This window comes from Alosa alosa, chromosome 5 (assembly GCF_017589495.1).
Source record: "Alosa alosa isolate M-15738 ecotype Scorff River chromosome 5, AALO_Geno_1.1, whole genome shotgun sequence".
In the NCBI taxonomy this organism is placed as follows: domain Eukaryota; kingdom Metazoa; phylum Chordata; class Actinopteri; order Clupeiformes; family Clupeidae; genus Alosa; species Alosa alosa.
The window spans coordinates 20,397,452-20,424,492 of NC_063193.1; the positions used below are offsets into that span (position 1 = coordinate 20,397,452).

The 27,041-nt window shown below is 45.6% G+C and overlaps 1 protein-coding gene across 2 annotated transcripts; it reads right to left on the reverse strand.

Annotated features, from left to right (window-relative positions):
* Positions 1-6,594: 6,594 nt before the first annotated feature.
* trpv4 (transient receptor potential cation channel, subfamily V, member 4) lies at positions 6,595-25,900 on the reverse strand. 2 transcript variants are annotated; one of them, XM_048243119.1, is made up of 17 exons: positions 25,639-25,900; positions 23,080-23,173; positions 21,523-21,977; positions 20,519-20,694; positions 18,939-19,091; positions 17,968-18,108; positions 14,837-15,135; positions 14,226-14,405; positions 12,789-12,950; positions 12,384-12,479; positions 12,038-12,111; positions 11,231-11,396; positions 10,913-10,979; positions 10,178-10,479; positions 9,745-9,872; positions 9,531-9,652; positions 6,595-9,117 (listed from the first exon to the last, which is right to left on the reverse strand). In XM_048243119.1, the coding sequence occupies exons 2-17, from the start codon at positions 23,086-23,088 to the stop codon at positions 9,005-9,007; spliced, it is 2,643 nt and encodes an 880-aa protein (XP_048099076.1). In that variant the 5' UTR covers positions 23,089-23,173; positions 25,639-25,900; the 3' UTR covers positions 6,595-9,004. The 2 variants fall into 2 exon arrangements, with proteins under 2 accessions (XP_048099076.1, XP_048099077.1); XM_048243120.1 differs by having other exon boundaries at positions 12,789-12,947; positions 25,639-25,899.
* Between the last annotated feature and the right edge of the window lie 1,141 nt (positions 25,901-27,041).

The window sequence follows — 27,041 nt, forward strand, 5'->3', positions numbered from 1 at the left end:
CAACCCTCCAGTTACGAGTCCGAAGCGCTAACCAGTAGGCACGGCTGCCCCAATTGTGTCAGATGATATGATTTAAACATATAGTTTAAACATAGCCTAGTTTACATAGGCAGTGTTGTAGAACTGTTGTAGAACTGTCAATATTGCAAACAACTCGTCTATATTATATTTTACCACATACCACTTGGGATGGCTTGCGGACCACCAGTGGTCCCCGCACTTTAAGAAACACTGGTCTACATGATACTCAGGACTACGCAGTATACCCACTTAAAATAGGCAAGGACACGTATTAACATTTAGGGTTGATCACAGTATACCCACTACCGCTAACTACTATCACAGTACCCACTACAGCTAACTACTACATCACAGTATACCCAACAGCTAACTACTACATCACAGTATATCCACTACAGCTAACTAGACTACACCACTGGTGCACACACATATAGAATGAATAATGAGATGGATGGAAGCAGGAGAGTCAAAACTGTTTTGTCATGAAACAATCCACAAGACATGTTGAGATAATGTTCTTTGTTAATGATGCATGAAAAATAAACTTGCCCAATTGATTATGTTATAATGTGATAGACATGTTGCACATTCAAAAAGACATTAGAAAAACGAGAATTTGTAGCTTTGAAATATTGGATATATGTTCCAGAACTGGGTCTTATACCAGGTCCAGTGCTGTCTCATGACTAACTGGGCTGTCTGGTTGCACAGCGAGAGGCCGTGGAGGATGGGAGCAGAGACAGAGACGCGGGGCAGTCGGGGACATTTATGTCTCTTAGAGTCAATTAAACTGCCTGCTCTCCGTCAGGAGCCCCGGAGTGCGATAGATAAAGGAGAAAGAGTAATTAGAGAGCCGCGGTTCAGTGGAGACGGGGAGGCAGCGGAGAGGAAGGGCCTGCCATGCAGCGGGGCTATACCAGAAAGAGACCCCCTTTCAGTGGAGCGTGCGGTGTCCCACTTGAGGAAAGGGGACGGACTCTTCCGCGACTCTGACCACGACGACGACTGTTCAAAGCCAGGCATAATATGTAATATTTAGCATCAGTGGCTTTGATCTAGCTCGAGCATTTGGCTGCTCCAACTTTGTCCAAGGGACCTAATTACGAAATAGACATGAAATGTAAAGGAGAGTGTGTGTACGAGTGTGTGTGTTTCTCTATCTGGATGTGTGTGTGTGTATCTACACACTCTCAGCATGTAATGCATGTGCACTGCATGTGTGAGCACTTTGTGTGTTTGTGGTGCTGGAAAGCGCTTCAAAGTTGCGGAACGTGTGTCTTCTCTGTTGTGTAATGTGCCTGAGCTTGAGGAGCCTCCTGGTTTGGACTAGGTCACATCCAACTAATTAGGGGAGATCCTTGGGAAGTTTCTCAGAGAGGCTTAGCTGAGGCGAGGATGAGATAAGATGGGCTTTAGGATTAGTCTTTCCTTTACCGCGGGCCGGCCGCACCGAGATAACCGCACCGCACCACACGGCATGGACAGGACGCCTCCTCCTGCTCACACTTAAAGCTGGAGCAGCTGGTTGGAAGACAGCAGAGGTTTACTCCAAACAAGGATTGACCCACTTCTACCTTGATTAGATAAAGGTCAAAACGAAAAGCTACTAGCCCTGTCCATCCCTCAGGCCTATGCTATCCTCCTCCACTGTCAATTATTTTATTTATACATAGGCTATGTCTCTCTACCTCTCTGTTTCTCTCTCTCTTTTCATCTATCTAACATACTATCTTTCTGTGTGTGTTTCTCCATTACTCTCCCTCCCTCTGTCTCGGTCTTTTCTCTCACTTCCTGTCTTCTTCAAGGAGGGCGTGAGCTGCACCTTAATGAGTTCCCATTAACCAGGGCGCGAAACAAGAGCACCCAGTTTGCCCCCTCTATTCCCACCGGTGCGCCCCCTCTGTGCCACAGTGGGCTCCTGGGGAGAGAAGCGTGCCGGCGAAGGCTGAGACCTGAATACTCAGTGCCGAGTGGGGAGGAGAGGAGAGGAGAGGAGAGGAGAGGAGAGGAGAGGAAAGGGGGGAGGAGGAGGAGAGGGGAGGAGGAGGGGGAGGAGGGGGAGGGGAGGAGAGGAGGAGGAGAGGAGGGGAGGAGGGAGGGGGAGAGGGGGGAGGGGGGAGGGAGGAGGAGGGGAGGGAGGGAGGGGAGGAGGAGGGAGGAGAGGAGGAGGAGGGAGAGGAGGAGGGAGGAGGGGGGGGAGGGGAGGAGAGGGGGGGAGGGGGGGAGGGGAGGGAGGAGAGGGAGAGGAGGGGAGGGAGGAGGAGGAGGAGGAGAGGAGAGGAGAGGAGAGGAGAGGGGAGGGAGGGGGAGGAGAGGAGGAGGAGAGGAGAGGAGAGGAGGGAGGGGGGAGGGAGGAGGAGAGGGGGGAGAGGGGAGGAGGAGAGGAGAGGGAGGGGAGGGGGAGAGGAGAGGGAGGAGAGGGGGGGGGAGGGAGAGGAGGGGAGGGGGGAGGAGGGGGGAGGAGGAGGAGGGGAGGAGGGGGGAGGGAGGAGGAGAGGGAGGAGAGGGGAGGAGGAGAGGGGGAGGAGAGGAGAGGAGAGGAGGAGAGGGAGGAGAGAGGAGAGGAGGGAGGGGAGGAGTGGGGAGGAGTGGGGGAGAGGAGAGGAGAGGAGAGGGGAGGAGAGGGAGGTGGAAGAGGAGAGGAGAGGAGGGGGAGGAGGGAGGGGGGGAGGAGTGGAGAGGAGAGGAGAGGAGTGGGGAGGAGAGGAGAGGAGAGGAGAGGAAAGGAGACACCTATCTGGCTGGGAGCTGCTAAATAGCTGTGCCCTGATTGTCCTATTAGAACTCATTTGTTTAATTCCTAATGCAGTGCATGACCCTTCTCTTAGCCAGAATTGACTGCGAGGGTGACTGCCAGGGGTATGAGGCAGGTGAGGTGCGTGACTGTGTGAGATCGCGTGTGTGTGTGTGTGTGTGTGTGTGTGTGTGTGTGTGTGTGAGAGAGAGAGTGTGTCTATGTGTGCTCTAGACATATGCAAAATCGAGTCAAGCTGCAAGGCTGCAAGGTCGCCCTTTACATATATGAAATCCTCATTTTCTGAGGCACATATCTTCCACCTCATACTGAATTCAGGGCTGTGTGAGTGTGTGTCTACATGGATGTGTGTGTGTGTGTGTGTGTGTGTGTGTGTGTGTGTCTGTGTGTGAAAAAGAAAGAAAAAGACAGGCAGAAGGAGAGACAGAAAGAAAACGAGTGAGGGAAATAGTGAAAAAGTAATCAAGGAAAAGAAAGAAACATTCTCAGGAGGCGTGATCCCATGGTGTGGGAAAGGCATTTGCCATTAGCAGCGGCTCACTCACCTGTGAGAGTTTGGTGCGACACTGAGCTGCAGCCATGATCCATCACAGCATAGAGCATCAGCTCAGCAGCCAGGGCATAGCCAGAGTCACTAATGAATAGCTTCCCAGGATGCATTTCTCAATATTTCTCATTGTCATTCACTGATATGTGTCTGATGTGTGCACACTATTTTATGAGTGACTGGGTGCATGGGCATATTTGCAACCGTGTGTATATGCTTGTGTGTGTGTGTGTGTGTGTGTTTGTTTGAGTGTGTGTGTATGTGTGTTTGTTTGAGTGTGCGTGTGTGTGTGTGCACGTGTGTGCCTGTGTCCCTTTGCCCTATGGGTGTCATCCGTATGCACTCACCCTGGTGCTGGCATGACTCACTCGCAAATGTCACACCTCAGAAGAATATTTCACTGGGGCCTCTGAAAATGATTCAAGAGTCTGCTTTGAAAAGGAACGCACATTGCTCCGGTCAAAGGGTATGTCTGAACTAACAAGGGTGGAAGACAAACAAGTCTGACCGAGAGCGAGGGAACTAACCTTTGGTTATCTAAACTCCAGCTTAGCCTCCAGGTTTCAAACACCACATTGTTAAGAGCATGACATCTCCATGGCCATTTTCATGATATATGTACGTTCCAACAGATCCAGTCGGCTTTTAAAAATAGGGTAATATGAAATCAGGACATTTGCATTTCAGTGTGAAAATATTAAATTTTGTCTGAGAAAAATTTCAATCTTAATACTTTCAATCTTTTTTGCTCTCAAAAAATGGAACTTTGTACACTTCATTGTAAACATGAGAGAATGTTCAGTTCAGTTTCTAAAACAGAGAAACTTATTGAAACCAAACGTATGAAACATTGCTCTGTGCTGAGGTCTGAAATTCTAGGCCATGCACTCCAACCCACAGACTTATTTTCACCACAAAATCATTCACAAACTCTCATCCAGTCCGACTCAAGGAGCTAATTCTAAAACAGCTTCTCCCCGCTCTCTGAGGTTAATGTCCTTCCTCAGTTAACCAGCTTTAATTTAGTCTACCAAAAATACAAGGCTATTTGGGCAGGAAAATTGCCGATGTCCACTTCAGGTTTTTGCCACATTGGAGAGTGGAGAGAAAGTGGAGAGATAATGGGAAAAGAGGAGGCTATTTTTTACAAAAATGTAGATGTATTAAAAAAAAAGTAAAAAAAAAACAACTTGCGGTCTCTAAGGGCACACACACATGCACACATGCGCATGTGCACACACACACTTGTACGCACGCACGCACACACACACACACACATAGGCTGACATTTCACCTTATTTTATATCATTATAATCTATTCCCAGCCACTGTTTGGTTTCAAATATATCTCAACACACAATGTGGATATTATAACAGTCCCTGGGTCTCTTGTCACCTTGGCAACGGCGAGCCTAGGCCCTTGGTGTGTGCATAAACAGTGATTTAGTGAGCTTGAGGAGGACAAAAGGGCACTCGACTGTTGGCTTCATATGGCGCTAGCGGTCAGGCAAAGAGGCCATCTGTGCAGAGGCATGGCAGGCATTCAGAACACAACTTTTTTTTCTCTTTCTGTCTTTCTTTGTGTTTTCTTTTTTTGTTTGTCTTTTTCCGACCCAGAACAGCACAAACACACATTCCAAACAGCGGGCCGTTAGAGTCGGGCTGTTAAACTGTGGTAACAGACGACATGTCCCCCGCCAGAGCTTTAGCGGGTGGCCTGCCCGCAACCTGCAATCGCTCTCCATCTCTCTCTTTCTCTCCCCCTCACTCTTTCCGTCTCTCTCTCTCTCTCAATATACATCTCCCTCTCTTTATCTCAGGTCTCAGAGCTGGATTGACAAGTGCTCAGGCGAGGAGTGCGTGTCTGTGAGCGCACGTCTATGTGTGTGTGAGAGAGAGTGTGTTTGTGTGTGTGTTGAGTGAGCTGAGCAGCTTACGTTTCCTGTGGAGGTGTTGTGGTTGCAGAGTTGCTGACGGTGACACTCACTGGCCCCAGCCTCGTCCTACTTAAGTCTCCGCTCAGATAGAGAGGAAGAGTGAGAGAGAGAGAGGAGAGAGAGAGAGATGGAGGAGGGACGCAGAGAGAGACATGGAGGGGCACATAGAGAAAGAGAGAGAGAGAGAGAGAGAGAAGATGAGAAGAGGGCAGCAGGCAGGCTTGTCAGCAGCACTAGGTGCTCACTGCTTAGATAAACCTCTGGGATTAATGGCCCAGTTAAAGTTGGGGCAAAGAGGATTAGCCTTCAGGGCGAGGTGGCTGAAGATTCCACACGTCCTTCAACAGAGAAGGCCCCTCCGGGAGAGATGCAGGGATTGAGGGAGAGAGGGAGGGGTGAAGGGAGGAAGAGAGGGAGGGATGGAAAGAGAGGTGAGGTCTTGGCCAGCAGCTAAATGCTTCACGGCTGGGGGTCCTGAAGCAATTATGTCACCACATGACGAGGCCTGGACTTTTCAACCCAACCAATCGGAAAGAGACAAAGATGGAGAGATAGGGAGTGGAACAGAGGGAGGGGTGCGAGGCTAAATGAGCACTCAGACGGAGCGAGGGGTGGGGGTGATCAGATGGGTGGGGGTGGTTGGAGTTGAGCTGTTTTGGTTTGAATTAGCTTGTGTCATCTGGTCAGGAAATTGTCCAGGTGTGCTAACACATTTTGGACTAGGGGCATTGCCCACACAGGCCCAGTGAGCCACACAAGTCAAATGGACCAAATGCACCTTCATCTCAAATGAAGTTGAAGAGTTCAGAGTGCTGACAATATCCTGGCAATATACTGTCAACTCTCAAAGTGTTACACTTGACATATCTACCAAGATGGACATTATTGAGCTGACAACAGCACAGAGTTAAATATATCCTCCTAAAACAAATACATTACTTTTGGCTAATATATGTAAAGGAGACACAAAGCATAAAATTAAAGATTCTAACAAGATTATGAAGCCAAATATTAAATGTCAAGCTCTAAATGTGCTAATACTTGTGTGGGGGGAAAAGAGAGAACATCATTCATAATGAAGACAAACTCAGGAAGGGCACATTATTGATATCCTCAGCGTTTTTAATTTCATATGATAATTGGATGGTAATTAATGTGCTCTTTACTTTGTCTTGGTGTATTTCTGATAGGTGGGGCGATCTTGTGAGTCTACTGCCATCTGTTGGACTATGTGGGCACTACAAGCAGTTTGCTAGTAAAAAAACCTCTGGGACCTCTGCTCTGTGAACAAGAGAAAGGCAATGAGACAGAGAGAAAGCAGCAGAACAACTCCACCTGTTGTTTGAAATTTATTAAGAAAATACAAAATAAAATTACAAAACAGACTTATAAAAATGCATCCAGTCCATCCAGTCCAGAATAAGGGATGAAAGCATAAAACACCTTGTTGCATTTGGATACCAAGTGGATTCTATTAGCACATACAACCTCTTGAATAGATCTTTACAGAAAGGCATTCTCCTGGTATGCTACAGTAGCATTCGAAACAATCAGCATCAAGTCTCCCTTTAACACTGAAATTACCCAAATTAATGGGTAAAATTAAAATAATATATTACTTTTATACAGCTTTGTTTAAAACCATCTCTGCATTTGTGAGACCAAACTATATTCTCTTAAAATGAGGCACAAACATAAAAAAGTAAATATTTAAAATAGCAGTACACCTTCTGTTCTGAAATCTCAATGAGGAATGACCACTGAGTACCCAGTGGTACAATGGGCCAGTAAGAGGTCACCCCATGTCACAGAGTTCAAAAAGAACAAGTACAATCTTAAAACAAACTGTGTTGTCCCTATCTGGACATAGAGTTGTGTTGTTTTCAACACATTTGTTTTAAGAGTATAAAGTGGCTAAATAAGAGGTTTAGATATGAGAACCCATACACAATGGTGTTCAACTGAGGACATATCCAAAACAACGTAGGCTACTGTAATATTTCATATATATTTAATTACCAAAATCTACCTAAATCTACATTAACATTCATAAATATGTTTTATGGCTTCATATGGAGGGATTTGATCAAACATGCACTATTGCCAGGAGCCTTCAGAAATGTCCATTTGGCAGTGAGATTGAGAGATATAAGTCATGGTGTTCACTCATAGAGATTGAGCACATTCTTATGGCAACATCTGGATTAAAGGCACACTTTAGGTTTGACGTCTTAAAGAAATCCCTGAGTTCACACGCATTTGGGGGCACTATGGGAACCCGCATCGCAGACGAGTTAAGAGCGACTATCTGTTATAGACCTGAAACCACAGCGGTGCTCTGAGCTTCAAAATGACTCGAGCTAACTTTCTGTTGGTAGGTCGAAGGCAAAGTGTCGTGCAAAGACTTGACAGGTTTTGGCACCTTTATCTCCTGGGCGCTGCATGCGTCCCTCGGAACGTCTTGAGGCTGAGAGACGGTGTGCTATCATTGCAGGATGTGGTAAACACCGTGTCTGCCTCTGCTGCTGCTGTAACCCCATCTGGTTCCCAGCCACTGTGCACCATCATAGCACAACACACAATACAGGGACCTGTTGGCAGTTGGCTTCTGTTTTTTTTCCGTTTCTTCAAAACCATGACTGTCATATGATGGTGCTACAAATAATGTTATAAAAAGGTGAATGCGCTCTCCGTAGCCAAGAATACCTGCACACGATGTTCAGAGGAAAAACTTCAAAGGCAGTCAGTTTTCAAAGCAGTGCTATTGGCAGTCATTGTGAATGTGTCTGTGGATTTTTCCCTTCTGAAGGGCTTTTTCAGTTCTGTTGCGTTTGAATTAGGACTACTGACAGCAGAGCCGGTAAGTGATAAGTGAGGGGGTGCATACTTTTCAGAAACCCCATATTGCCCAGTGCAGTCCATTCTTTTCTGTTCCATATCATTTCAGTCATTCACATAGACTGCTGTCATTTATGATGGCATATAACATTTGCAAAAGCAGCATTCAGAAAAAAAATGAGCACATATTGTGTGTCAGGAAATAGGTCACAAACATATTACATTTCCACTCAATACAGGCCTAGTGTTTCAACGCACCAATATAAGAATTATTAGGGAGCCCACCAGCAACAGTAACCAAATGCAATAACACAACGCAGTCTAGGGGAACAATGGAAATAGTCTAGGGGAACAATGGAAATACTGCCTGCCATGGGTCCCTAATCTGGTGTGTAGCGTAGCGGTGCTAGTATGAGTGTACGAGGCTAATTGTTGCATACAGAGGGAGCGCCAGCTTACCTCAGGACTCCGGGTCAACCCCAGCTACAGGCCCCCGCGGCCGACCGGCCCAAGCGACGGTGTTTCGAAGCTGTATCTTCCCAAGAGCCGACAAACAGTCCATTCAAAACTGATCTCCCCGCCACTGCTCATTTGAGGCGATTTAACAGCTTAATGAGCCAATGGGTGGCCCAGAGGTAAGCTAACAGCCCTTCTAGTGGATGGGATGGGGATATGAAGGTCTTGTGTCTAATCTGTGCATCTATAGCTATCCTAACACAATGAACATGGCTCAATTATTCCATTCCAGCTCTTTCTGAACAGCTTGACACACAGCACTGATGAGGTGACAACCCGTAACTGCTTGTAGGTGTAACTGACCACACTAGCCAGGAGTGGTATGTTAAAGTGGCCAGCGGCAGATGTCCAGGGCTGTCCAGAGGTCCCCAGTCAGGCAAGAGTATGGGTCTAGCTCTCCAGGCGGTACCGAGGGGAGAGCGGCTCCATCTCTAGCACCAGGTCCCGGGACCGAGGAGTCTTACTCTGCTCCACAACCCTTGGCACCACAGTGGACCAGCGATCTGACCGGAGGGGAGAGATTGGGGGATCAGGTCAGTGTGGTTGTGACTGAGTGCTGTTTTTTGGGGGAGTATGACTTTGCCTGTGTGTTTGCTCTTATTTTCCAAAGTGGTGGTTGTCTTAACATTAAGTAGCTTAGAAAAGTCTGTATGTGTTCGGGAGGGGTGCAAAAGTGAGGTTGTGTGACATGCACACATATGCATGACTATGTGCATATGTGTGTGGATTGGTGGTGGTGGAGATAGTATGACCCTGTTCACATTTGTAAGAAAATAAACAACATTCATGACACCATTCAATTAGGTCTAGTGATCTGATTTGTGATTTGAAGTTGAATTTAAATATCAACAAACCTTTGCCAAAAAGACAGACTATACCTTCATTATTTCCTGTTTTAGAAGTTTTAGAAGCTCACCTCTTCTAAGGCCTCGAACAGTCTGTGGAATCCCATAGTCCTGGTTGAGCTCCTTCTGGCCAGGGTCCTCGTTAATGATTCCCAAGTTCTGATTCCAGTGTGACCACCTCACCTCATCCACCCTAGACCATTTACAAGATAAAAAAGGGATGTTCAGCAACCAGCTGGGAAAAGGTGATATTTATACCTGTGTGTCGCACAGAAACCCTCCTACCTGAAACACAAGCGCTTGTCAGGGGTTCCATCCCAGTTCTTGCCGACTGTCACCATCTCCCCTACCCGAAAAGACTTGCGCAGGCACACAGGGAAGGATCGCTCGATATCCAGGATGGTTGTGGCCCACTGGTAAGTTTCATGTAAAAGCCACACACATTACTAAGACCAACTAGACTATCCCAGAAGACTGAAGAGAACACCGTCTCAGTTAAAACATGACACAGATAGAGTATAGAAGAACGATGAAAAGAATGATTAATACAAAGACATTAAATGACTGTGACAGTAATTTCTAACTCAGCCCCTGGGGCGTTTGGCTGCTGCTTGTAATATTATAGAGGAATTCTAATAAGGCAGTGAGGGCACTGTGATATTGAATGAATGGATCACTGCTCAGTCCGTGCCAGACCGACCGAGTCTCGGTCTCTCACCTGCAGCTTCCAGATCTTCTTGCTCTCCTTGGACACCTGCCCCACCGTCTCGCCCATGAGAGCGATCAACATGTTGAGCAGGAGCACGAAGGTGAGGATGATGTAGGTGACCAGCAGGATGAGGAAGACCACGGGGTACTCGGTGCTCTGAATCATTTCCAGCTCGCCAATGCCGATGGTAAGCTTGAACAGGTCCAGCAGGAAGTTGCTGAAGGTGTCCGTGTCGCGGCATTTGGGGTACTTGGGGCAGCCCTCCGGCCCGGGGCAGTCAGTGGGACACATGGTCAGGAGGGAGACCAGGGCTGTGGTGGGGTAGAGAGGGAGGGAGGGAGGGAGTTAGCACCTGCACACTGTCCAGACAATCTAAAGTTGGCAGTTGTTGGTTGCAGTCTTTGGAGTCTTTAGAATGATCAGAAAACCAAGTTCCAGCTCCACACTGCCCAGACAATAATCAAAAACAATGACTTTGGGACAATGTCAAACTCCAACAACACACTGACCCCTCTGTTGGTGTTAGTTGGAGCTTGTTGGGGCAGTGTGCAATCAACCTTTGGAAGAAACCACTATCAGAGAGAGAGATACTGTTACCAGTTCATTCCAATGGGTTTTACCCCTGCCATCGCAGGTTTGCTTATTAAAATGCTTATTAAACTGAAACTGAATTGCAGTGAACTGAGGCACAGTGTCATCACAGTGGTGGGGGTTCTCCACGGGATCCGAGTGTGCCGTACGTACCTGAGGCGTATCCGATCATAAAGAGCACATACACCAGCAGGAATCGGAACAGGTCTTTGAAGAGGATCTGAGAGAGCGGAAAATAAGGGGGGGTAATGAGCAAATGGCTTGACAGTCACTGAGCTTTTTCGGTTTGGTGTGAAAGCATTTCTGAGTCATTGAGGATGGATAAGGAGAGGAAAAACACGCTCTTGGCATTTATTGCTGAGCCAGCTACAACTTGCTGAAGACTACTATCCATTATCGTGGCCATTTACTAGAGGAGGTCAGAGTGGTTATCACACGACGTCTCTGACCGGTGGCTTTAGCCCACTGTACCTTCTGGATCATGATGCTGTAGGTGCCGGTGAGCTTGAGGCCACGGGTGAAGTAGAGCATGTTGGTCCAGCCCAGCACCAGAGCGAACACCATCACCGACACGTACGACTCGATGCCAGACAGGTAGAGCGCAGCAGCAACCAACACCAGCACAGAGTAGATGAAGCTTAGGAGACAGAAGAGAAGAGAAGAGAAGAGAAGAGAAGAGAAGAGAAGAGAAGAGAAGAGAAGAGAAGAGAAGACGGGAGTCACATCAGGTCTCGGGAACACCAAACTCCACCACAGCCGTGTGTGTGTGTGTGTGCCTCAGAGCAACAGACAATCTGTGCTCGTACAAAAGTGTGCCGGATTGTTCCGTTGTGTCCCCCCCCCCCACCCCTTTTCTACTCGACTGTGGCGCTCCAGGCCTTGTCAGTTTAGCAACAGCGATTAGCATAAACAGTGCTCCGTGTGTTCCGCCTTTTCCCTTTCTCCTCACTCTGGATTGTTGGGGCTTTTATTAAAGGAGATGTAAACTCCAAAACACGCCAGAGAAGAGGTTGTACAATTAATTAGACAGCTCAATTAAGAGGGTGAGAAATTAGCTGGAGGAGAAGACGCGGAAGGATGCAGCAGGAGATGGAAGAATGAGAGAGAGAGAGAGAGAGAGAGAGAGAGAGAGAGAGAGAGAGAGAGAGAGGGGTAGAGGAGGGAGGGGGGGAACAGAGAGAGAGAGAGAGTAAAAGACAGGGAGAGAGATGAAGAGAAAGCAAGAGAGAGAGAGAGAGAGAGATGAGAAGAAGAAGGAAGTATGTGTGTTAGCCTTACTAGAGTAGCTGAAAGGATCCATCAATAAATAATGAGTTGACCCCCGGGCACTTTTTCAGGAAGAGGTCCTTAATCTAAGAGGATGGAGAGGAAGACTTTTAGCATATTTAACAGGCTTTGGAGGACAGCAGGATGTACAGCAAACATTTCCTGAAAGTTAAGCTAAGACCAGAGCTTAATAAGCACATTTCTAGCAAGCACTGGCAGAATAATGAGATTTGAGCTGCAACGTGTTATTGCCAAGCTCAATCCTTTGATGAGAACACAGTATTTTGGCATCAGATTTTGGTGTGTGTGTGTGTGTGTGTGTGTGTGTGTGTGTGTGTTGCCAGTGTTTACCACACACATTGCTGAGAAAGAAGAACATTCCAGAGCCAACTGTAATGAGCTCCCCTGCCAGTCGCAGGTAGTCCGCACTGGTGACATAAGAGTATGGAGGAGGCTGGGGACACATAAGATACACTCAATTCAACACTCAACTCAACTCAACATTCAACTCAACTCAACACTCAACTCTGACACGTATACAGCACATTCATTTACTTATCCACATAGTACTACACACACACACACACACACACACACACACACACACACACACACACACACACACACACACACACACACACACACACACACACACACACACACACACACACACACACACACACACACACATGCACACACACACACACACACACACACACACACACACACACACACACACACATGCACACACACAAACACGCACCCGTCCCTCTGTGGGCCGGTAGTAGGCCACCAGGGTGAAGACAATCATGGTGAACAGGTAGGAGATGACACTGATGTAGAAGGTGACGGCACCAAACTTCTGCCACTTGGCCCGGAGCAGCTCGTTGATCGGCTCCACGGCCAGCATCTCATGACGGTTCTGCTGGGAGAATCCAAACTTTAAGAAATCACGGGAATGTTCTGCTCCTACCTACTGTGTAGTGTGTATATCTATTCTTTTGTACTCCTTTCGCTGATTTTCACTGACAGGCTCAAGTGTAGTATATCCATACTGATTATTGACTTAACGCACAACTCTTGAATGTTGAATCTTATATCTTGCAGACTTATCATCCAACACACAGGCAGACTCAGTAACAGCAATCCTGAAGACATTTCAGTGGGGTAGATCCTCTTTTTTAAAGAGAATCACTATAAAAAGAGCTTTCTCGCGCTATTTCTGAAGCTGTTTGTCTAATGGAATAGCATGGTACTGTGTGTAGGAGCTCTGAATACAAGGCATGTGCTGTAGATATTGCATGGGGTCTGTGTTGAGTCCAACCATTTGAGCTGAATACATGTTTTTAAGCTTGGTGTGTAACCTCAGGCACTTATTTAAACCTGACTTTTTCTTTGACTCTTCATGACATTTGTATGGATAAAAAGCCATTTTCCTTGAGGTTGCATTACCAGAAACTCTGTATGTGGGCAGTCTAAGGGGGATACTATTCTTTATGCATGAGCTTCTAAGAGACCCTCAAACGAGTTCATCTGGTAGCGAGTCTTTTTTCCACTTATATAGCCATCCACTAGAAGGGTAAGAGCGCTAGCTATTATTCCGCAAGTGTATGCCTCTACAGGCAACGCGGGCAAAATAGCCTGGGGCAGGAATATTCTTTTACATTCATTGTTTAATCCTGTCCTTCTGTGACCAGTGATTGGAGCCCCCAAGAACCACTGCGTTCTAGCCGTGAGCGCATCGCTGCATTTTATAAAGGCTGGGATGGGGGAGTGGAAGAGACATGAGGACATCTAAAAATGAAGATCTAAAGACATAATAAAAAGCAGGGAGAAATGGCTTCGAGCTTGACAAGCTGCATGAAAAGGTGAAAGTGACATATCCTTTTTTACGCCCCCCCCCTCTCTGTTTCTCTGTCTGCATCAAATCCTCTCATGTGCCCAGAACACGAGTTTATGCCATAGTTTTGTAGATGGCCATGTGAGTTGTTCAATTATAGATCGATTTCATCTTAAATCCTTAAGTAAACCTTGAAAAGGAATAATAATTGGAAGAGAACACACATACACACACAAAAACACACACAGAAACATAAACACACACACACACACACACACACACACACACACACACACACACACACACACACACACACACACACACACACACACACACACACACAAAAACACAAAAATCTACCTCTATGCGGCTGTTGTAGACCAGGATCTCAAGCACAGAGACCTCCTCGCCGCACGTGTCCAGAGAGGAGAGGTCGTAGAGGGAAGAGTACACTGGCCCGTAGGCCCAGTCCTTGAACTTGCGGGACAGGTGGCGAGCCTCCTCATCTTTGATCTCCCTGCGGATGATGTGCTGGAACACCTGAACTCAGAGAGAGAGGAAATCAAAGTTCCACCCAAAACAAGAGCTTAGTTCACCCTCAGAAGAAATGATCAGTCACATGTTTATTTTATTTGTGGAGATGGAAGGAGATTAGGAGGCGTTTTACTGTTTCATAACAGTCCTGCCCTCACTAACACATCACAGTCATGGGGCTTTGCATGGTACTTGAGCTCCATGACAAATGAACCAATCATCTAAAGATCCACTCTCTCATTTCTAGCAACAGCAAACCAGCTTACTTGTGTAGAGTTGGCTCATCTTGGTTGCTGCTGTGTCACTCTGATGTTTTACTTACTTACTTTACTTACTAAACCATTTAACAGCAATCTCGCCCTAATATTTGCCAATATTGACAAAGGACTGCAAATAAGGTTCGGTGCCAATGGATACAAAGTCCATCTGTCTCTCACCCCGATCTTGCCCAGCTTGGCTGCCATCATCAGCGGGGACATGCCGTCATTGTTGGGGATCATCTCCAGGTTGCTGTCCGGGTAGAGCTTGGCGCTCTTGATGAGCAGCAGGTCGTACATCTTGGTAACGAAGCGCGTGTTGTCACGCGTGTTGTCGGCGATGTGCACCAGGCCGTGGAGCACAGTGTTCCCCCGGGAGTCCTGCCGCCTCAGGTCGGCCTTCTTGTGTGAGTTCTCCGTCAGGTAGTGGACCATGTCCGGCTGGTTGGTGCAGGCGGCTAAAGACAAGGGTAGCTCACCTGAAGATGACGGAGAGAAACAGGAGCGTTAGGAAGAAACATCCTCAGCTGCAAGCTCAGGTGTACTTTGGTTTCATTTGGAATCATCCTGAGCCACAAAACAAAATGAACATAGTCAGTTTTGTCAGTTGTCTTTGCCAAATGTGAACGGTAAAAAGTGGTTAGTGTCTTTCATGTGATAACGCAACTTCTCCTATATCAATATGCTGGGAGCACAGTGAGAATTGGTAATGTGTAAATGATGAAGGTAGATGAGGCATCTAACTGACCTTCACTCAACCAGAGACTAGGAAGACTACATACTGTTATCCTGGTTTGGAATGCATGACAGACCCAACCTCTCTTTCTCTCTCTCTCTCTCTCTCTCTCTCTCTCTCTCTCTCTCTCACACACACACACACACACACACTCAACATTCTATAATTCTATAATGACCCTGTTGCCCCAGTAAATCAACGTTTGCCAGACTCAGCTAAATAGCCCACCGACCAGCTCCTAGAGGCTCAGCAGCAAATCAGACCGTCCAAAGGCAATGGGTTGATTAGGTGGGACAGTATCTCTACATGCAAGTGAGTATAAATTTGTTGAATTTGAGTGCACTGGACAAGAATCACAGACTGCCCCTTTAAGCAACATCCCATTAGCTAGCAGCTGTGGGGCCTGACACAGAGGGTGGGGGGCCTCCTGCTTATAATCAGCTCTCACAGTTTCAGCAGGGCATTCATTTTTAATCTCTTAAACTCCCACCTCTTCATGCTTTAAGAAACATTCTATTTTCCACAGAGGTGCCCTAAAAAAAGGTGATGCTGTTGATGCCGAGAATAAGTAGTTGCCAAGGGCGACAGATTGCCCGTGTGTGAGCACCCCTGTTGAGCACCCCTCTCTCTCTCTCTCTCTCTCTCTCTTGATTTGCATGAGCGCTCTGAGGCATTAGCGTGATTGCTAAAGCATATTAACCAGCTCCGCTGCTGCCAGATTCTGCTGCTCGCTCACGTCACTGTCAGGACTCAGGAGGAGTCTTGCCGTTTAACGGTGAGAGGCGGCGCACCTGGTCTTACAGGCTTGCAGACACCCATGGAGCTGAACCTGTCAGGCCCGGATAGGGCCCAGATGTCAGTCTCACAGCCCTTACAGTAGAAAAAACGGAGGCGCACTTAAGGGCTTGATACTAATACAATTTGTATTGAGAGCTGAGGTTTTAACAGTGAGTCTAAGGACAAAAACTAGGAAACAAACGTTTCGGGCTTAGCCCATTATCAATGATTACGAGATAATGGAGACATTGATAATGGGCTGAGCCCGAAACGTTTGTTTTCTAGTTTTTGTCCTTAGACTCACTGTTAAAACCTTGTTTTTTTCTACTGTAATACTCTACTTTTGGAGTTCACGCACCAGGCAAAACAATAAACTTAAGGCACAGACGCCGATTTGCCATTGAGTCTCACAGCCGACACTGACACCCGTGGTGCTAACGCTAACATCTGTGGTCCGAGGCAGGCCAGGCTCAGGCCCAGTCCTCAGTGTCATTGCCCTGTAGCTAAAGCAAATTTACTCTACAATCTGAGGGAGGCTCGGGTGTCAGTGTCAGGCCTGCTTGAGAGTCAGAGGCCGTCTGGGTTACCATACATAGTGAGGAGGGGAGTGAGGAGGGTGCTGCATTAGCCTGACTGTGGGAGTTTGCCAGCACAGATGAAACTAGATCATTTTTAAAGCCATTCTCCGTCTCCTCCATCCTCCCTTGCTCTGCACCACCACTTGCAATGGTTACTACAGTATTCACCTTTATTCTGATGCAAGGGCCTGAATAGTTGAGTGAATAAGATGAAATTCAGTACATAGACAGGATACATAAACAATCCATCCAATGTACACCATTCACAAATAGTCATGCAGTCGGCTAAGTTATTCTTTGTCTAATTCCTTCTTACTGCCAGTAGAGGGCAGTGAGGGGTCAAGGCATTTCACCAGGAAGTTCTCCTCAAACGTCTGCCAGGCTGAAGACCTCAGGCAGGTCAACAAACGTGAGGTTCACTAAGATGGAATCAGAAGCTGTTGGTCGTCTATTTAGCAAGCCCACTATAGAGACAGAGGCGTCCTTTCTCCTCACAGCGTCCACCTCAACCTGTTTTATTTGTGACTTCATGTCCTTATTTTTGATGTTATTTTCCTTATCCTGCCCTGCCCTGCAGCCACAGACACCTCCTGCATTAACTGTGCTGGGCTGCACCCTTTCATGAATACTTCAACTGTCTGTGGTCATTCACATTCACTGCCAACAAGGGCTGGCTCAGGGATGAAGGGAGAGTCACCTGACTTTACCATGGCAACAGGGGCACCTTTCAATGAGGAACATTTCACTTTACTTTCCACTGCAGTTCAACACAACCAGCAATCCTACTCCTACTGAGACCATTAGCACTGGAGGCATAGTGAAGAACATCTGAGATGATTCACGGCAATATCGATAGTTTACAGAAGATCAGCGATTACCTTACAGCATATAATTAGATGAAAATGAAGGGATAAAAATACATAAAGCTGAAGCTCTGGTTTAGCCTGAATGTCAAACATTACCAGGAGTCAAGAATGAACTCAATAAAACCATAACTTCAACAGCAAACATAGCTGAGAGATTTTTTCACCACTGGTTTAGAGTTAATTACCATCAAACAGTGTTGCCATGACACAGCAACCGCAATAACATAATCATGACATAATAATAGCACAGTAGCAGTTGCCATCATAAAAAAGGGGTATCCAATCCACAGCATGAATGACTGTAAACCTATAAAGGCTTGCATTAGATGTGGCTGAAGCAAGGCGGAGACTCACCAAAGTAGAAGTATCCCCCCTCGTTTTTGGGTTGGAAGAAGCGGCCCCGGGCCTGAGCATGCAGATCGGCACCCTTCTCCACCAGCAGCTCCACGTACTTCTTACAGCGCCTCTCGATGGCTATATGCAACGCTGTCTGGCCTGGGACGACAGCAAAGCTGATTTCAGAACACAGCAATAACACACAAAGATGCCTCCACAAAAGTAAATCATCGACTGGACACTTTTTTTATTCCCTAAAAAAGGACAATTGGTTTCCCACCACCCTTTTCAGGACTCAAGTCATCAAAATAAGAAAACAGAAAAGGCTTACCTCAGTTTAAATACACAGGTAACGTGGATCCATATAAAGAAGATTAAACTCTAACACCACTAGCTAATTCAACTTAAGTGGATGGACATGAACTGATGCTGTGTGTGGCCTAATAAGTACAGCTCCCATCACAGCCTGCTCCTGGTAACATCTTTATCTAAGACGTGTTTACAAAAGGCGCTTGCACTTGTTTACTTTTGACTTTTACACAGTTTGTCATGCCAGCTGGACATCCTCAGGAGTTTTGTACACCAACATGTCCACACATCGTCAAACTGTGTGTGTGTGAGGATCTTTCCAATACTACCCTTAGACAATACCCAAACCAAACCTTACTACAGACATAGCTGTATGGTAGCCCACTCATACTGTATATACTGTGAATGTCCCATTGTAAACACATGTCTGTGTGGAAGATGTATACATACACAAACATACAACACTGTCCCAGGGTGGAAATGACATTGCTCTTCAGAACAAGGGCACAAGACCAACCATTGGAACACGTCTCGTTCCATTGACTACTTTAATTGGTCGTCTCTATTGTGTAGGCCAAATGTTGTGAAACAGCTACTGCGCCCCAGGCTACTGTGTCCCCGTGTCATGTGTGCTGTGTTGTCACGACCAGTGGGGCCCTATAGGAGCCGAGAGGCCTCACCTCGGTAGTAAACATCTCTGAACGGCGTGTTAATGAACTCGCGCAGATTCCCTGTCTGCTCCGCTATATCCACCAGCAGAGGAATGGTGTCATTTTGGCCACTGTATAGATTCAACAAGGCTTTGGGAAGGCATGTCTTTCCCGTAGAAGGTTCTGGAACAAAAAGGAAACAAGAGAGGTTGAGCTTCTCATTTAAACAGACATCCGACATTTTGTGAGTAAGAGATCGACAAAGCAAAGGCAGGGTATGGTATATTCAATATTCATTTAAGGCAGTGGGTTTTCAGCTGTATGGGAGATGTAAGATTTAGAAGACCACCCATTTTAACAAAAGGTCAAAGTCACTGTTTGGGGGGCTGGAGAAGAGGGATAAATATAGTCACACACAGCCTGAGAGAGCAAACACAATCTGTGGGTGTGCTCTTCTCTCTCTCTCTTTCTCTCTCTCTCGCTCTCTCTCTCTGTCTTTGTTTCTGTCACTTCTCTCTATTTACATTCAGGCTGAGAGAGGATCTTCAAAATGCCTTTCAACCTCCTCTTTCCATTTGGGACAGTTTGCTGTGATTTCTGGCTGGGCTGTGCTAGATGCTCCGGGTTGCCCAGTCATGGATGAGAGGAAACAGGCCCGCCTTTGCTAGGACAAAGCTCTGACATAACTCCAGCTTCCTCTTCATTACTTCTGGGGGCCAAAAACAACATTTGGCTGGCCAGGACTCAACTATGTAAGGTTACAGTTGAGGTTGTAAAATAAACCCTTTGTTAAAATTTGTTAATAAAACCACAGGGCGTATTTTGGCTAGTAGTTTTTCTGTTGGAGGTGTGAGAGAATAACATGCTATTTTAAACAGCTAATACTGAAATATGTATTAACTTGTACAAAATTAACGACATCCTGTGGCAAGATGACACTTTGTCTACTGAATCATCTATATCTGTCGCTATACAGTTTAAACTGCACACGAAAATTTTATCTCTTTCAGAGAATGTGGAAAAACTGAGACTTTGCTTGTTTTCAGGAGCATCCGTTCACGATTAAGACCATGCGATATAATTAATCTAGCAGTGAAAGCTTGAGGGAGGTTCCAGCTATTTTGGTAACGACTTCCTGCCAAAAAGTGATAAAGTATGAAGTAATTGCATAACCCCAGACACAATGTGTTACAGTGTGATTTATCAAGTGAGCTGCTGAATCAACACAGGGTGGAGAGGCTTCGTTCCCATCAGACACAGCGCTGTGCTTTTGGCACTCAACTTTGCTGCGCTTTTACATTGGTGACAGACTCACCACTTCAGCATATGAGATCTATTTGTATAGATACTTTCTCTTTGGAGTGAGATCATCTCACTCTCTATTTTTTATTTCTCTTGCACTCTTCCTCTGTCCCTTTTTTTCCTCCACACCTAACCACTGGAGACCAAACCTCTTTCAAACACATCCGTACACAGAATCCTCATTATCCAAACAAACACCCCCATTCGCGCGCTGACCTTTGCTACCCACAGTGACTTGTGAATCCTGCCTGGCCTGCATGTGTAAACCAGGGGGGATATTTGCCATTTCCTTTCCACACAGGCCTTACCTCTGAACTCTTCGTCGGTTAGCCTCTTGTCACGGCTCTGCAGATACTCAAGGAGGCCGTCGAGAGCCTCAGGTTCGGCCCGCGACACCGCATCGAACAGAAGTGACCGGTTGAAGATCTTAACCACCTTCGGGGGATCAGTTGTGGGGTCATCATCGCATATTTCCTCAGCCTTCCTGTAAAAACAAATATACTGAGTACTGTGACAAAATTCATACATACATTCATCTGTGACAGAGTGCATACCATGTTTCATGATCATGATTTTTTCCCTGAAAATATGACAAACTTTATGTGTGATTCTGTGGACTTAAAGGAGGTGTGTTTAATATAACTAAACAGAGTTGACATTTACCAGGGGACATCTCAGAGCTGTGGAGAATGTACAGCTGCTTGAAGCAAATCACAAGCTTACTTAATTTGATAACAAGCCATAATTCAACTGGCTTAATTTCCTCAGAATCAATATCTCACCATTTCTTATTGGCTCTGGCAGGAAAGTGGGCTCATTTTCAGAAATAGCTGGACAGACGTACAGGTGAGGTGCCAGCCAAAAAAAGGCATGGTTCACACCTAATGGAAGACTCTCCCTAATGGCCCATAATACACCCCACTGTGTGCCGCAGACACGGAGTAGCCAGGAACAGCCCATAATCTAAATATTACCTCATCGGCAGACCAGGGAGCACAACAACGGGGCCTCTGTATTTCATCTCAGGCTCCTACTGAACAGCTTTCTACACTACAGCCTATGGTACATGCTATGGGGTAGGCAATGAAGTTACCACTAGTGAAGATTCACTATCCCTACACAAGCCATATCATCAACAGAGATTATGATGAACTAAGAAGAAGTGAAAGAGAGAAAACAAACAAAAGCAAGAGAGGAAGCTGTGAGGTTTAGGAGATCTAGAACATCTAAAGAAACATCTAGAAGTTTTCTTTACTGATTACACTGTATGTCTCTGGAGAGAACCCCTCGCTGAGAACACCTCTCCTCTTACCCCCGTGGAAGTTTTTTCCTTCTGCGTTTCTGGTTGTTTGTCTCCCGGCACGTCCCGTAGTCGAAGAGCGAGTCCATGGGCGCCTTCTTGGACCCCGGCGGCACGGAGGACTCGTAGATGGTGGACTCCAGGAGGTCCATGGGGTTGGAGATGCCCTTCTTGAAGGCGCCCTGGAACTTGTATCGCAGGTTCTGCTTGCCGTCCCCTGCTGTCTGCTGGCCGGCCACAGGCCTGGTGGACGGTGAATCCTGGGAGGGCGGCAAGCTCCTCTCCTCGCTCTCAAACAGATCGTCCAGAGCCGACAGGGGGAAGTGGGCATTCACGTCCCGCTGGGTGTCTGGGCTATCTCCCGACGATGCCTGACTGGTCGGGGCAGCATTGGAGGGGGGAGGGCTCTCCCCCTCTGTCATGGCGACGTGGTAGCGCCTTAGAAGGGTGGCTGCGACTGATCGACCCTAAAGGGGGCCAGAGCAGAGAGGAGTGGACCCATGTTAGCCAGCTTAAGCTGCCTCAATGGCCACAAGTATTATACTATTATAGTATTATACTTGAATTTCCCCTGGGGATCAATAAAGTATCTATCTATCTATCTACTATCCTCTCTTTCACAACGGCAACATACTTCTGAGGATTGGAGGTAGTAGCTGACCTACAAAGCACTTCACTGCAAACACAGCTTGTAAGAACCATTGGTTAGTGTTAAAGTAGAGTTAGAGTTTAGAGGGGGATATTATGGCAAAATAAGTGATGGTGCTCTTTCCAGAGTCTAGTCTAGACTAAAGCCGTATCTATTTAATTGTCATACTCTTTAATGATTTATATCAAAACCATCCTAAAGTATCCCGTTGTATTCCCCTTTTCATCAGTGTGTTGTGTTTCATCACTGTGTTGCTTTAAGAACAGGTATAGATGACCTGGATAGACCTGGTGGATTCCTACACCATCTGGGATTAAACGCGGGCAAATTCATGCCTGTGGGTATGGATGGCACAGAAAGGCTGCCAGTCAGCCATTTGCTAGCTCTTGGCAGCCTGAACCAGTCATCTGTGAATACTAACCGCCGCATTGCTCAAGCCAGTGACTTTATGTCTGTGTGGGCAGTGAAAGTGAGTAAGTTAGTGAATGAAAGAAGAAAAAAGACGTTAGAGAGCTGGACAAAGTTATTGGGATTTTCCGTCAAAGAGCTTGGATTTTATTGGCCCCTTTTTTACATGTGAACTTGACAGAGGGCCACTTTACAAAGAGGCACAGATTTTCAGGCAGCTCTCAACTTAACACTGTCAGACAAGATCTGAGGATTATTTACTGATACTTAAGTTCCCTCTATAACTGTTTGAATCAGCTTTTTGGCACTTGATTACTGTGATTCACAAAAGAGAGACACAGTGACTCAGAGGTCGTAAGGAAATTGAATACAGGAAGACATGAACTCCTTAAAACATGCCAACACAGACAGACACCCTCTGAACCTGCATATTGTGTAATGTGTTTGCACACGTTCCAGGTCTGGGAGACTCACGCACTCCTCTCCTAGTTCCTTCCCTTCCCTTCACTTACCTCATTCATCCCTCTCTCCAGGCTGCAGTGTATGACGTCTGAGCAGGAAGTGCGTGAGGAGGAGTAGGGTGTGGCACAGGGACATGCAGCGGGCCTGTCCAGGATCAAAGACAATGCTGATTAAGAGCAGTGTTTGTGGATTTGTTTCCTTTTTTTCAGAAAATGGGTGAGCAACAACATTTTAGCTAGGAGATTTTAGAGAGAGAATCTTTTCTTCTTTAAACAGGTGAAAAGATTTTGATCACATTGAGCTGAATTATCTATCTTGCGCATGCAAATGTGCTATAGAGGTGTACATCTGCTATTCAAAACAGTAAGCGGAACAGGACATTTTGGGTGGGCAGGAAGATGTGGATGAGACCTATCTGAGAGTAGGTTATAAAAGACAGGAACAAGCAATGACTGACTGGCCAAACACAATAGAATGGGCTGTTAACTGAAACACACACACACACATTTTAGGACAAGGTATGTGTCAAGCATAGCATATTGCCGAGGCATCAATAGGCCTCATGAAGACATGAACAAACTTGCCACTTCCACGAAAACCCCAAGTTTGTGTAACACGAAACAGCTCATCAACGAACAGATCTTTAGAAAGGAATGTGACACTGCCTGTCTGAGGGGCTAGTCAGGTTTACCTTTTCTAAATTTCTAGTGTAAACAATGTATATACACATGACCTGTCCTTGTGCAAAAGCTAATTCATATTTTCTGATTATAAACACATGACTTTAACTTACAGAATAGCAACAGTAGTACTGTAAGTGATAGATGGTCAAATAACGGAAACAACTTTTCCGCTCTTTACTTGACATTACTTTTATTAATTTGGCAGACTTCCCCCCCTGAGTTGAAGTAATCTAGTTTCATTATCTTTAGCTGACAGGTCTTTGGGGCCATTTCAGTGTTTGTGTTGAGGGTCTGTGGATCCAATCATGTACAAGTAATCTCTAGAGACACTGGTCCTGACCCTAAGACAGTGCAAACAAGACACCAACCACCCAGCCAAGAAAAATATACTGCATCACGTAATCTGCTCTCTAAACTACACAATGGAGAAATGAACACCATGAAAGACAAGGAAAGCAGTTTTCTTTGTTTAATGTAGACTCTTCAACAGATGTGATGGTGAGTCATAACAGGAAATTTTTAGAGGGGGTGGACATGACGGTGTGAGTGACCACCCTGACCAGTGTGGGGATGAGGGGCAACAAAAGCCAACGGATTGCAGCGATAAGTAACAGTTATCTCAGTCACATGTATGCTGGGAAGGCCACACGTTAAGCCTGTCTCCCAGGACAGACAAAGTGTTTTCCTCCCATGAGCTGAGTAGATGTGACACAATGCAGGCCCAAGAGTGGAGGGAGATTTGGTTAAGGGAGAGATGATGCAAGCAGCTGTGGGAAAATGATGGTTTACCAGAAACATTTGAAGAGTTCAGATGCAAGACCCTCTAAATCCATCTGACCACTTTTCTTTTAAATGAGCATTTAAATTCAGGCTAAATTTCAGACCAGGAAGAGAGTGGTATTTAGTGGGTTTAGATGTTAAATTATTTGATTAGCGTATACTATGTGTGGAGAGCATCCCCTCACCATCTTTATCTCATTTTTGACATAGGTGGCATTTAGAGGCTTTTGCATCTGAACCCTTCATTTACACTGCAGTGACAACTAGGCTACACCACAACTACAGCTGAAAGAATACATTTCACAATTCTTGATTCAACCAAGAATTCTTCAGTGTGTGTGAGAGCTTTCTGAATCTGTATGCAGTAGCCTACTTCAGTGTAAATGCTAATGTAGGTTTGTGCTTCAAAACTACATATTTTTGCAATATCAGTATTGTGTCCTAATGAGAACAGCGACAACAAAGGTGATATCATTACAATTTTGGATGCTGCTGCTGAAACTTCACAAATCTACACTACCGGTAATTAAACAAGGAAAGGAAAAAAAGCTTTTGTTCTTATGCATGTGGCAAATTTATTTAAAAAAATTTAAAAAAGTTTGTCCCTCTTTGGCAGAATTGGCAGTTTGTCCCTCTTTGGCAGATCTACAAGGGATTAGGTTACATAATGATTTCCATGGCAAAACTGGGAGGTGACATTCAGATTCTTCAACATGCCAAGGACCAATTATTAAGCACCCACCTTCCTCATGTAGACTGTCATCATCATAACGGTGGACAAAATTAATACTCCAGACAGATTGGATCAATACACTGACATCTGTCAGTGGTCAATAGAAGTTTGTGAAACTCTGCAAAAGTTGTCATGTAGGCTACATTCATGCAGACAGTGACTTTTAAGTGATATTTTATACAATTACAATGTCGTTATAGATTATGAAAGATTCAAGTAACAAGACATGAAAAAGAAAAATCCTAATGAAAATCGCATCCGCCAGGTCAGTTTCAGTCATACACTTCAGAAAGTTTAGTCAAGCCTACTTTAGCTAGATTCGTATGACCTTTCCTCCTGTCGACCTGTATTCCACTGATGCGAGGAGCACACAAGAATTAAAATCCAATAGCCTACAGATTAATCCCACTTACGTTCAGTTCTTGATGGGTTTTTTTTATTAGTCGATAGCAGAAGGCGCAGTAACTGTTTCCATCCTCTCCGTCCAGGCATCGAATGTAGGCTACCCCTTTCCCAGTCTGGGCACGCACGTCCAGTACTTGCAGCCGTGTCTACGCCCGCCCTCAACAACTCACAAAACAAGCTTTATGCAGCAAGGGCAGGGTGTGGACCAGTCAATGACAGAGTTTATGTGGCAGCCAAGGTAGGTGTGCTCCACAGTGACCGTCAGTGTGTAGGTTTGCTAACGGACCGCCACAACCGGTTTGAAAAAAGTGAATTCCGCCAGCACACCTTTCTGATTTAGAGTCTTCTTGCCTAGAGGGCACATGAGGTATGTAAATCATATACAACAGAGACAAAGACAGACAGACAGAGAGAGAGAGAGAGAGAGAGAGAGAATAATTACCAGTGTGGGAGGAATTATAGCCACCTATTAAACATTACTCTTGTAATCCTCCCTCTCTTTTCATTTTAAATCTATGTGCTGCTCTTGGGTACAGACCTCCAACAAATCAACTCTTCAAATATCACTGAGATGTAGCTGACAGACTGTATGTATATATCTGCTGTAGGAGGACACACAAGCTTTCACGTGTTAAAAGGGCTACTAAAAAGTATAAAACCCTGAATACACTTCAACCAATAAGTCAAATGACGGCAAAATTAATCAAACTTAGCTTGTAGAGTGTCCTCGCCTGCTCATGGGACCTCCAACAGTGTGGGAGGACCCCTGCATACATCAAAAATGTTAGGCTTAAAAATGTTAGGCAGTTACTTTATCCCACCATGTGTAGAGAATACTATATGCACCCAACATTACACTCCTTCAGATGTACCGACGTACTGTCTGCATGGTGTGTCCTCTTTTTCATAACAAATTGAATAGTTAACCCACCCCAATAACTTTCAGGGAACATTTCCTTATGGTTATCTGAAGGTTATGCATTCCACTCATTTAGAGCACATCCTGAAGAAGAGCAGCAGCTCTGTGGAGGGGGACCTGGACAGCAGGCTTGTGCACAATTCAGAATTTAATTAAGAATGACTCCTAAATTCCAATTCAATTCTTGAATTTGAATTGAATTTGAATTAAGGTCAAAAACAGGATGTAGAATTACAATTCGAATTTGAATGAAAGGAAGTAGAATTGAAATTCAATGAAATTTGAAGAAATTCATATAATTTAAGGGTAGTGTTTTACAATGAACCCTCACAGTATATGTCAGATATGATAGCATTAAACACACAACTTGTAATTTAAAACAGTAACAAATTATATTTCCACACTGTAAAACATAATAGTTTTACATACTTAAAATGTTATAGTAAGTAGAATTCAGGTTTTGTCTTTTGTTGAGATCACTTGCGTAAAATG

Bases quoted from the DNA above. Each gene is read 5' to 3' on its own strand.
- trpv4 (XM_048243119.1), bottom strand. The intron at 19,092-20,518 runs GTAAGGCCTGTG...TTTTTGTTCCAG, and splicing joins AACCGACGAAGAGTTCAGAG to AACCTTCTACGGGAAAGACA. The intron at 9,653-9,744 runs GTAGGAGGGTTT...TAAATGGTCTAG, and splicing joins GACAAGCGCTTGTGTTTCAG to GGTGGATGAGGTGAGGTGGT.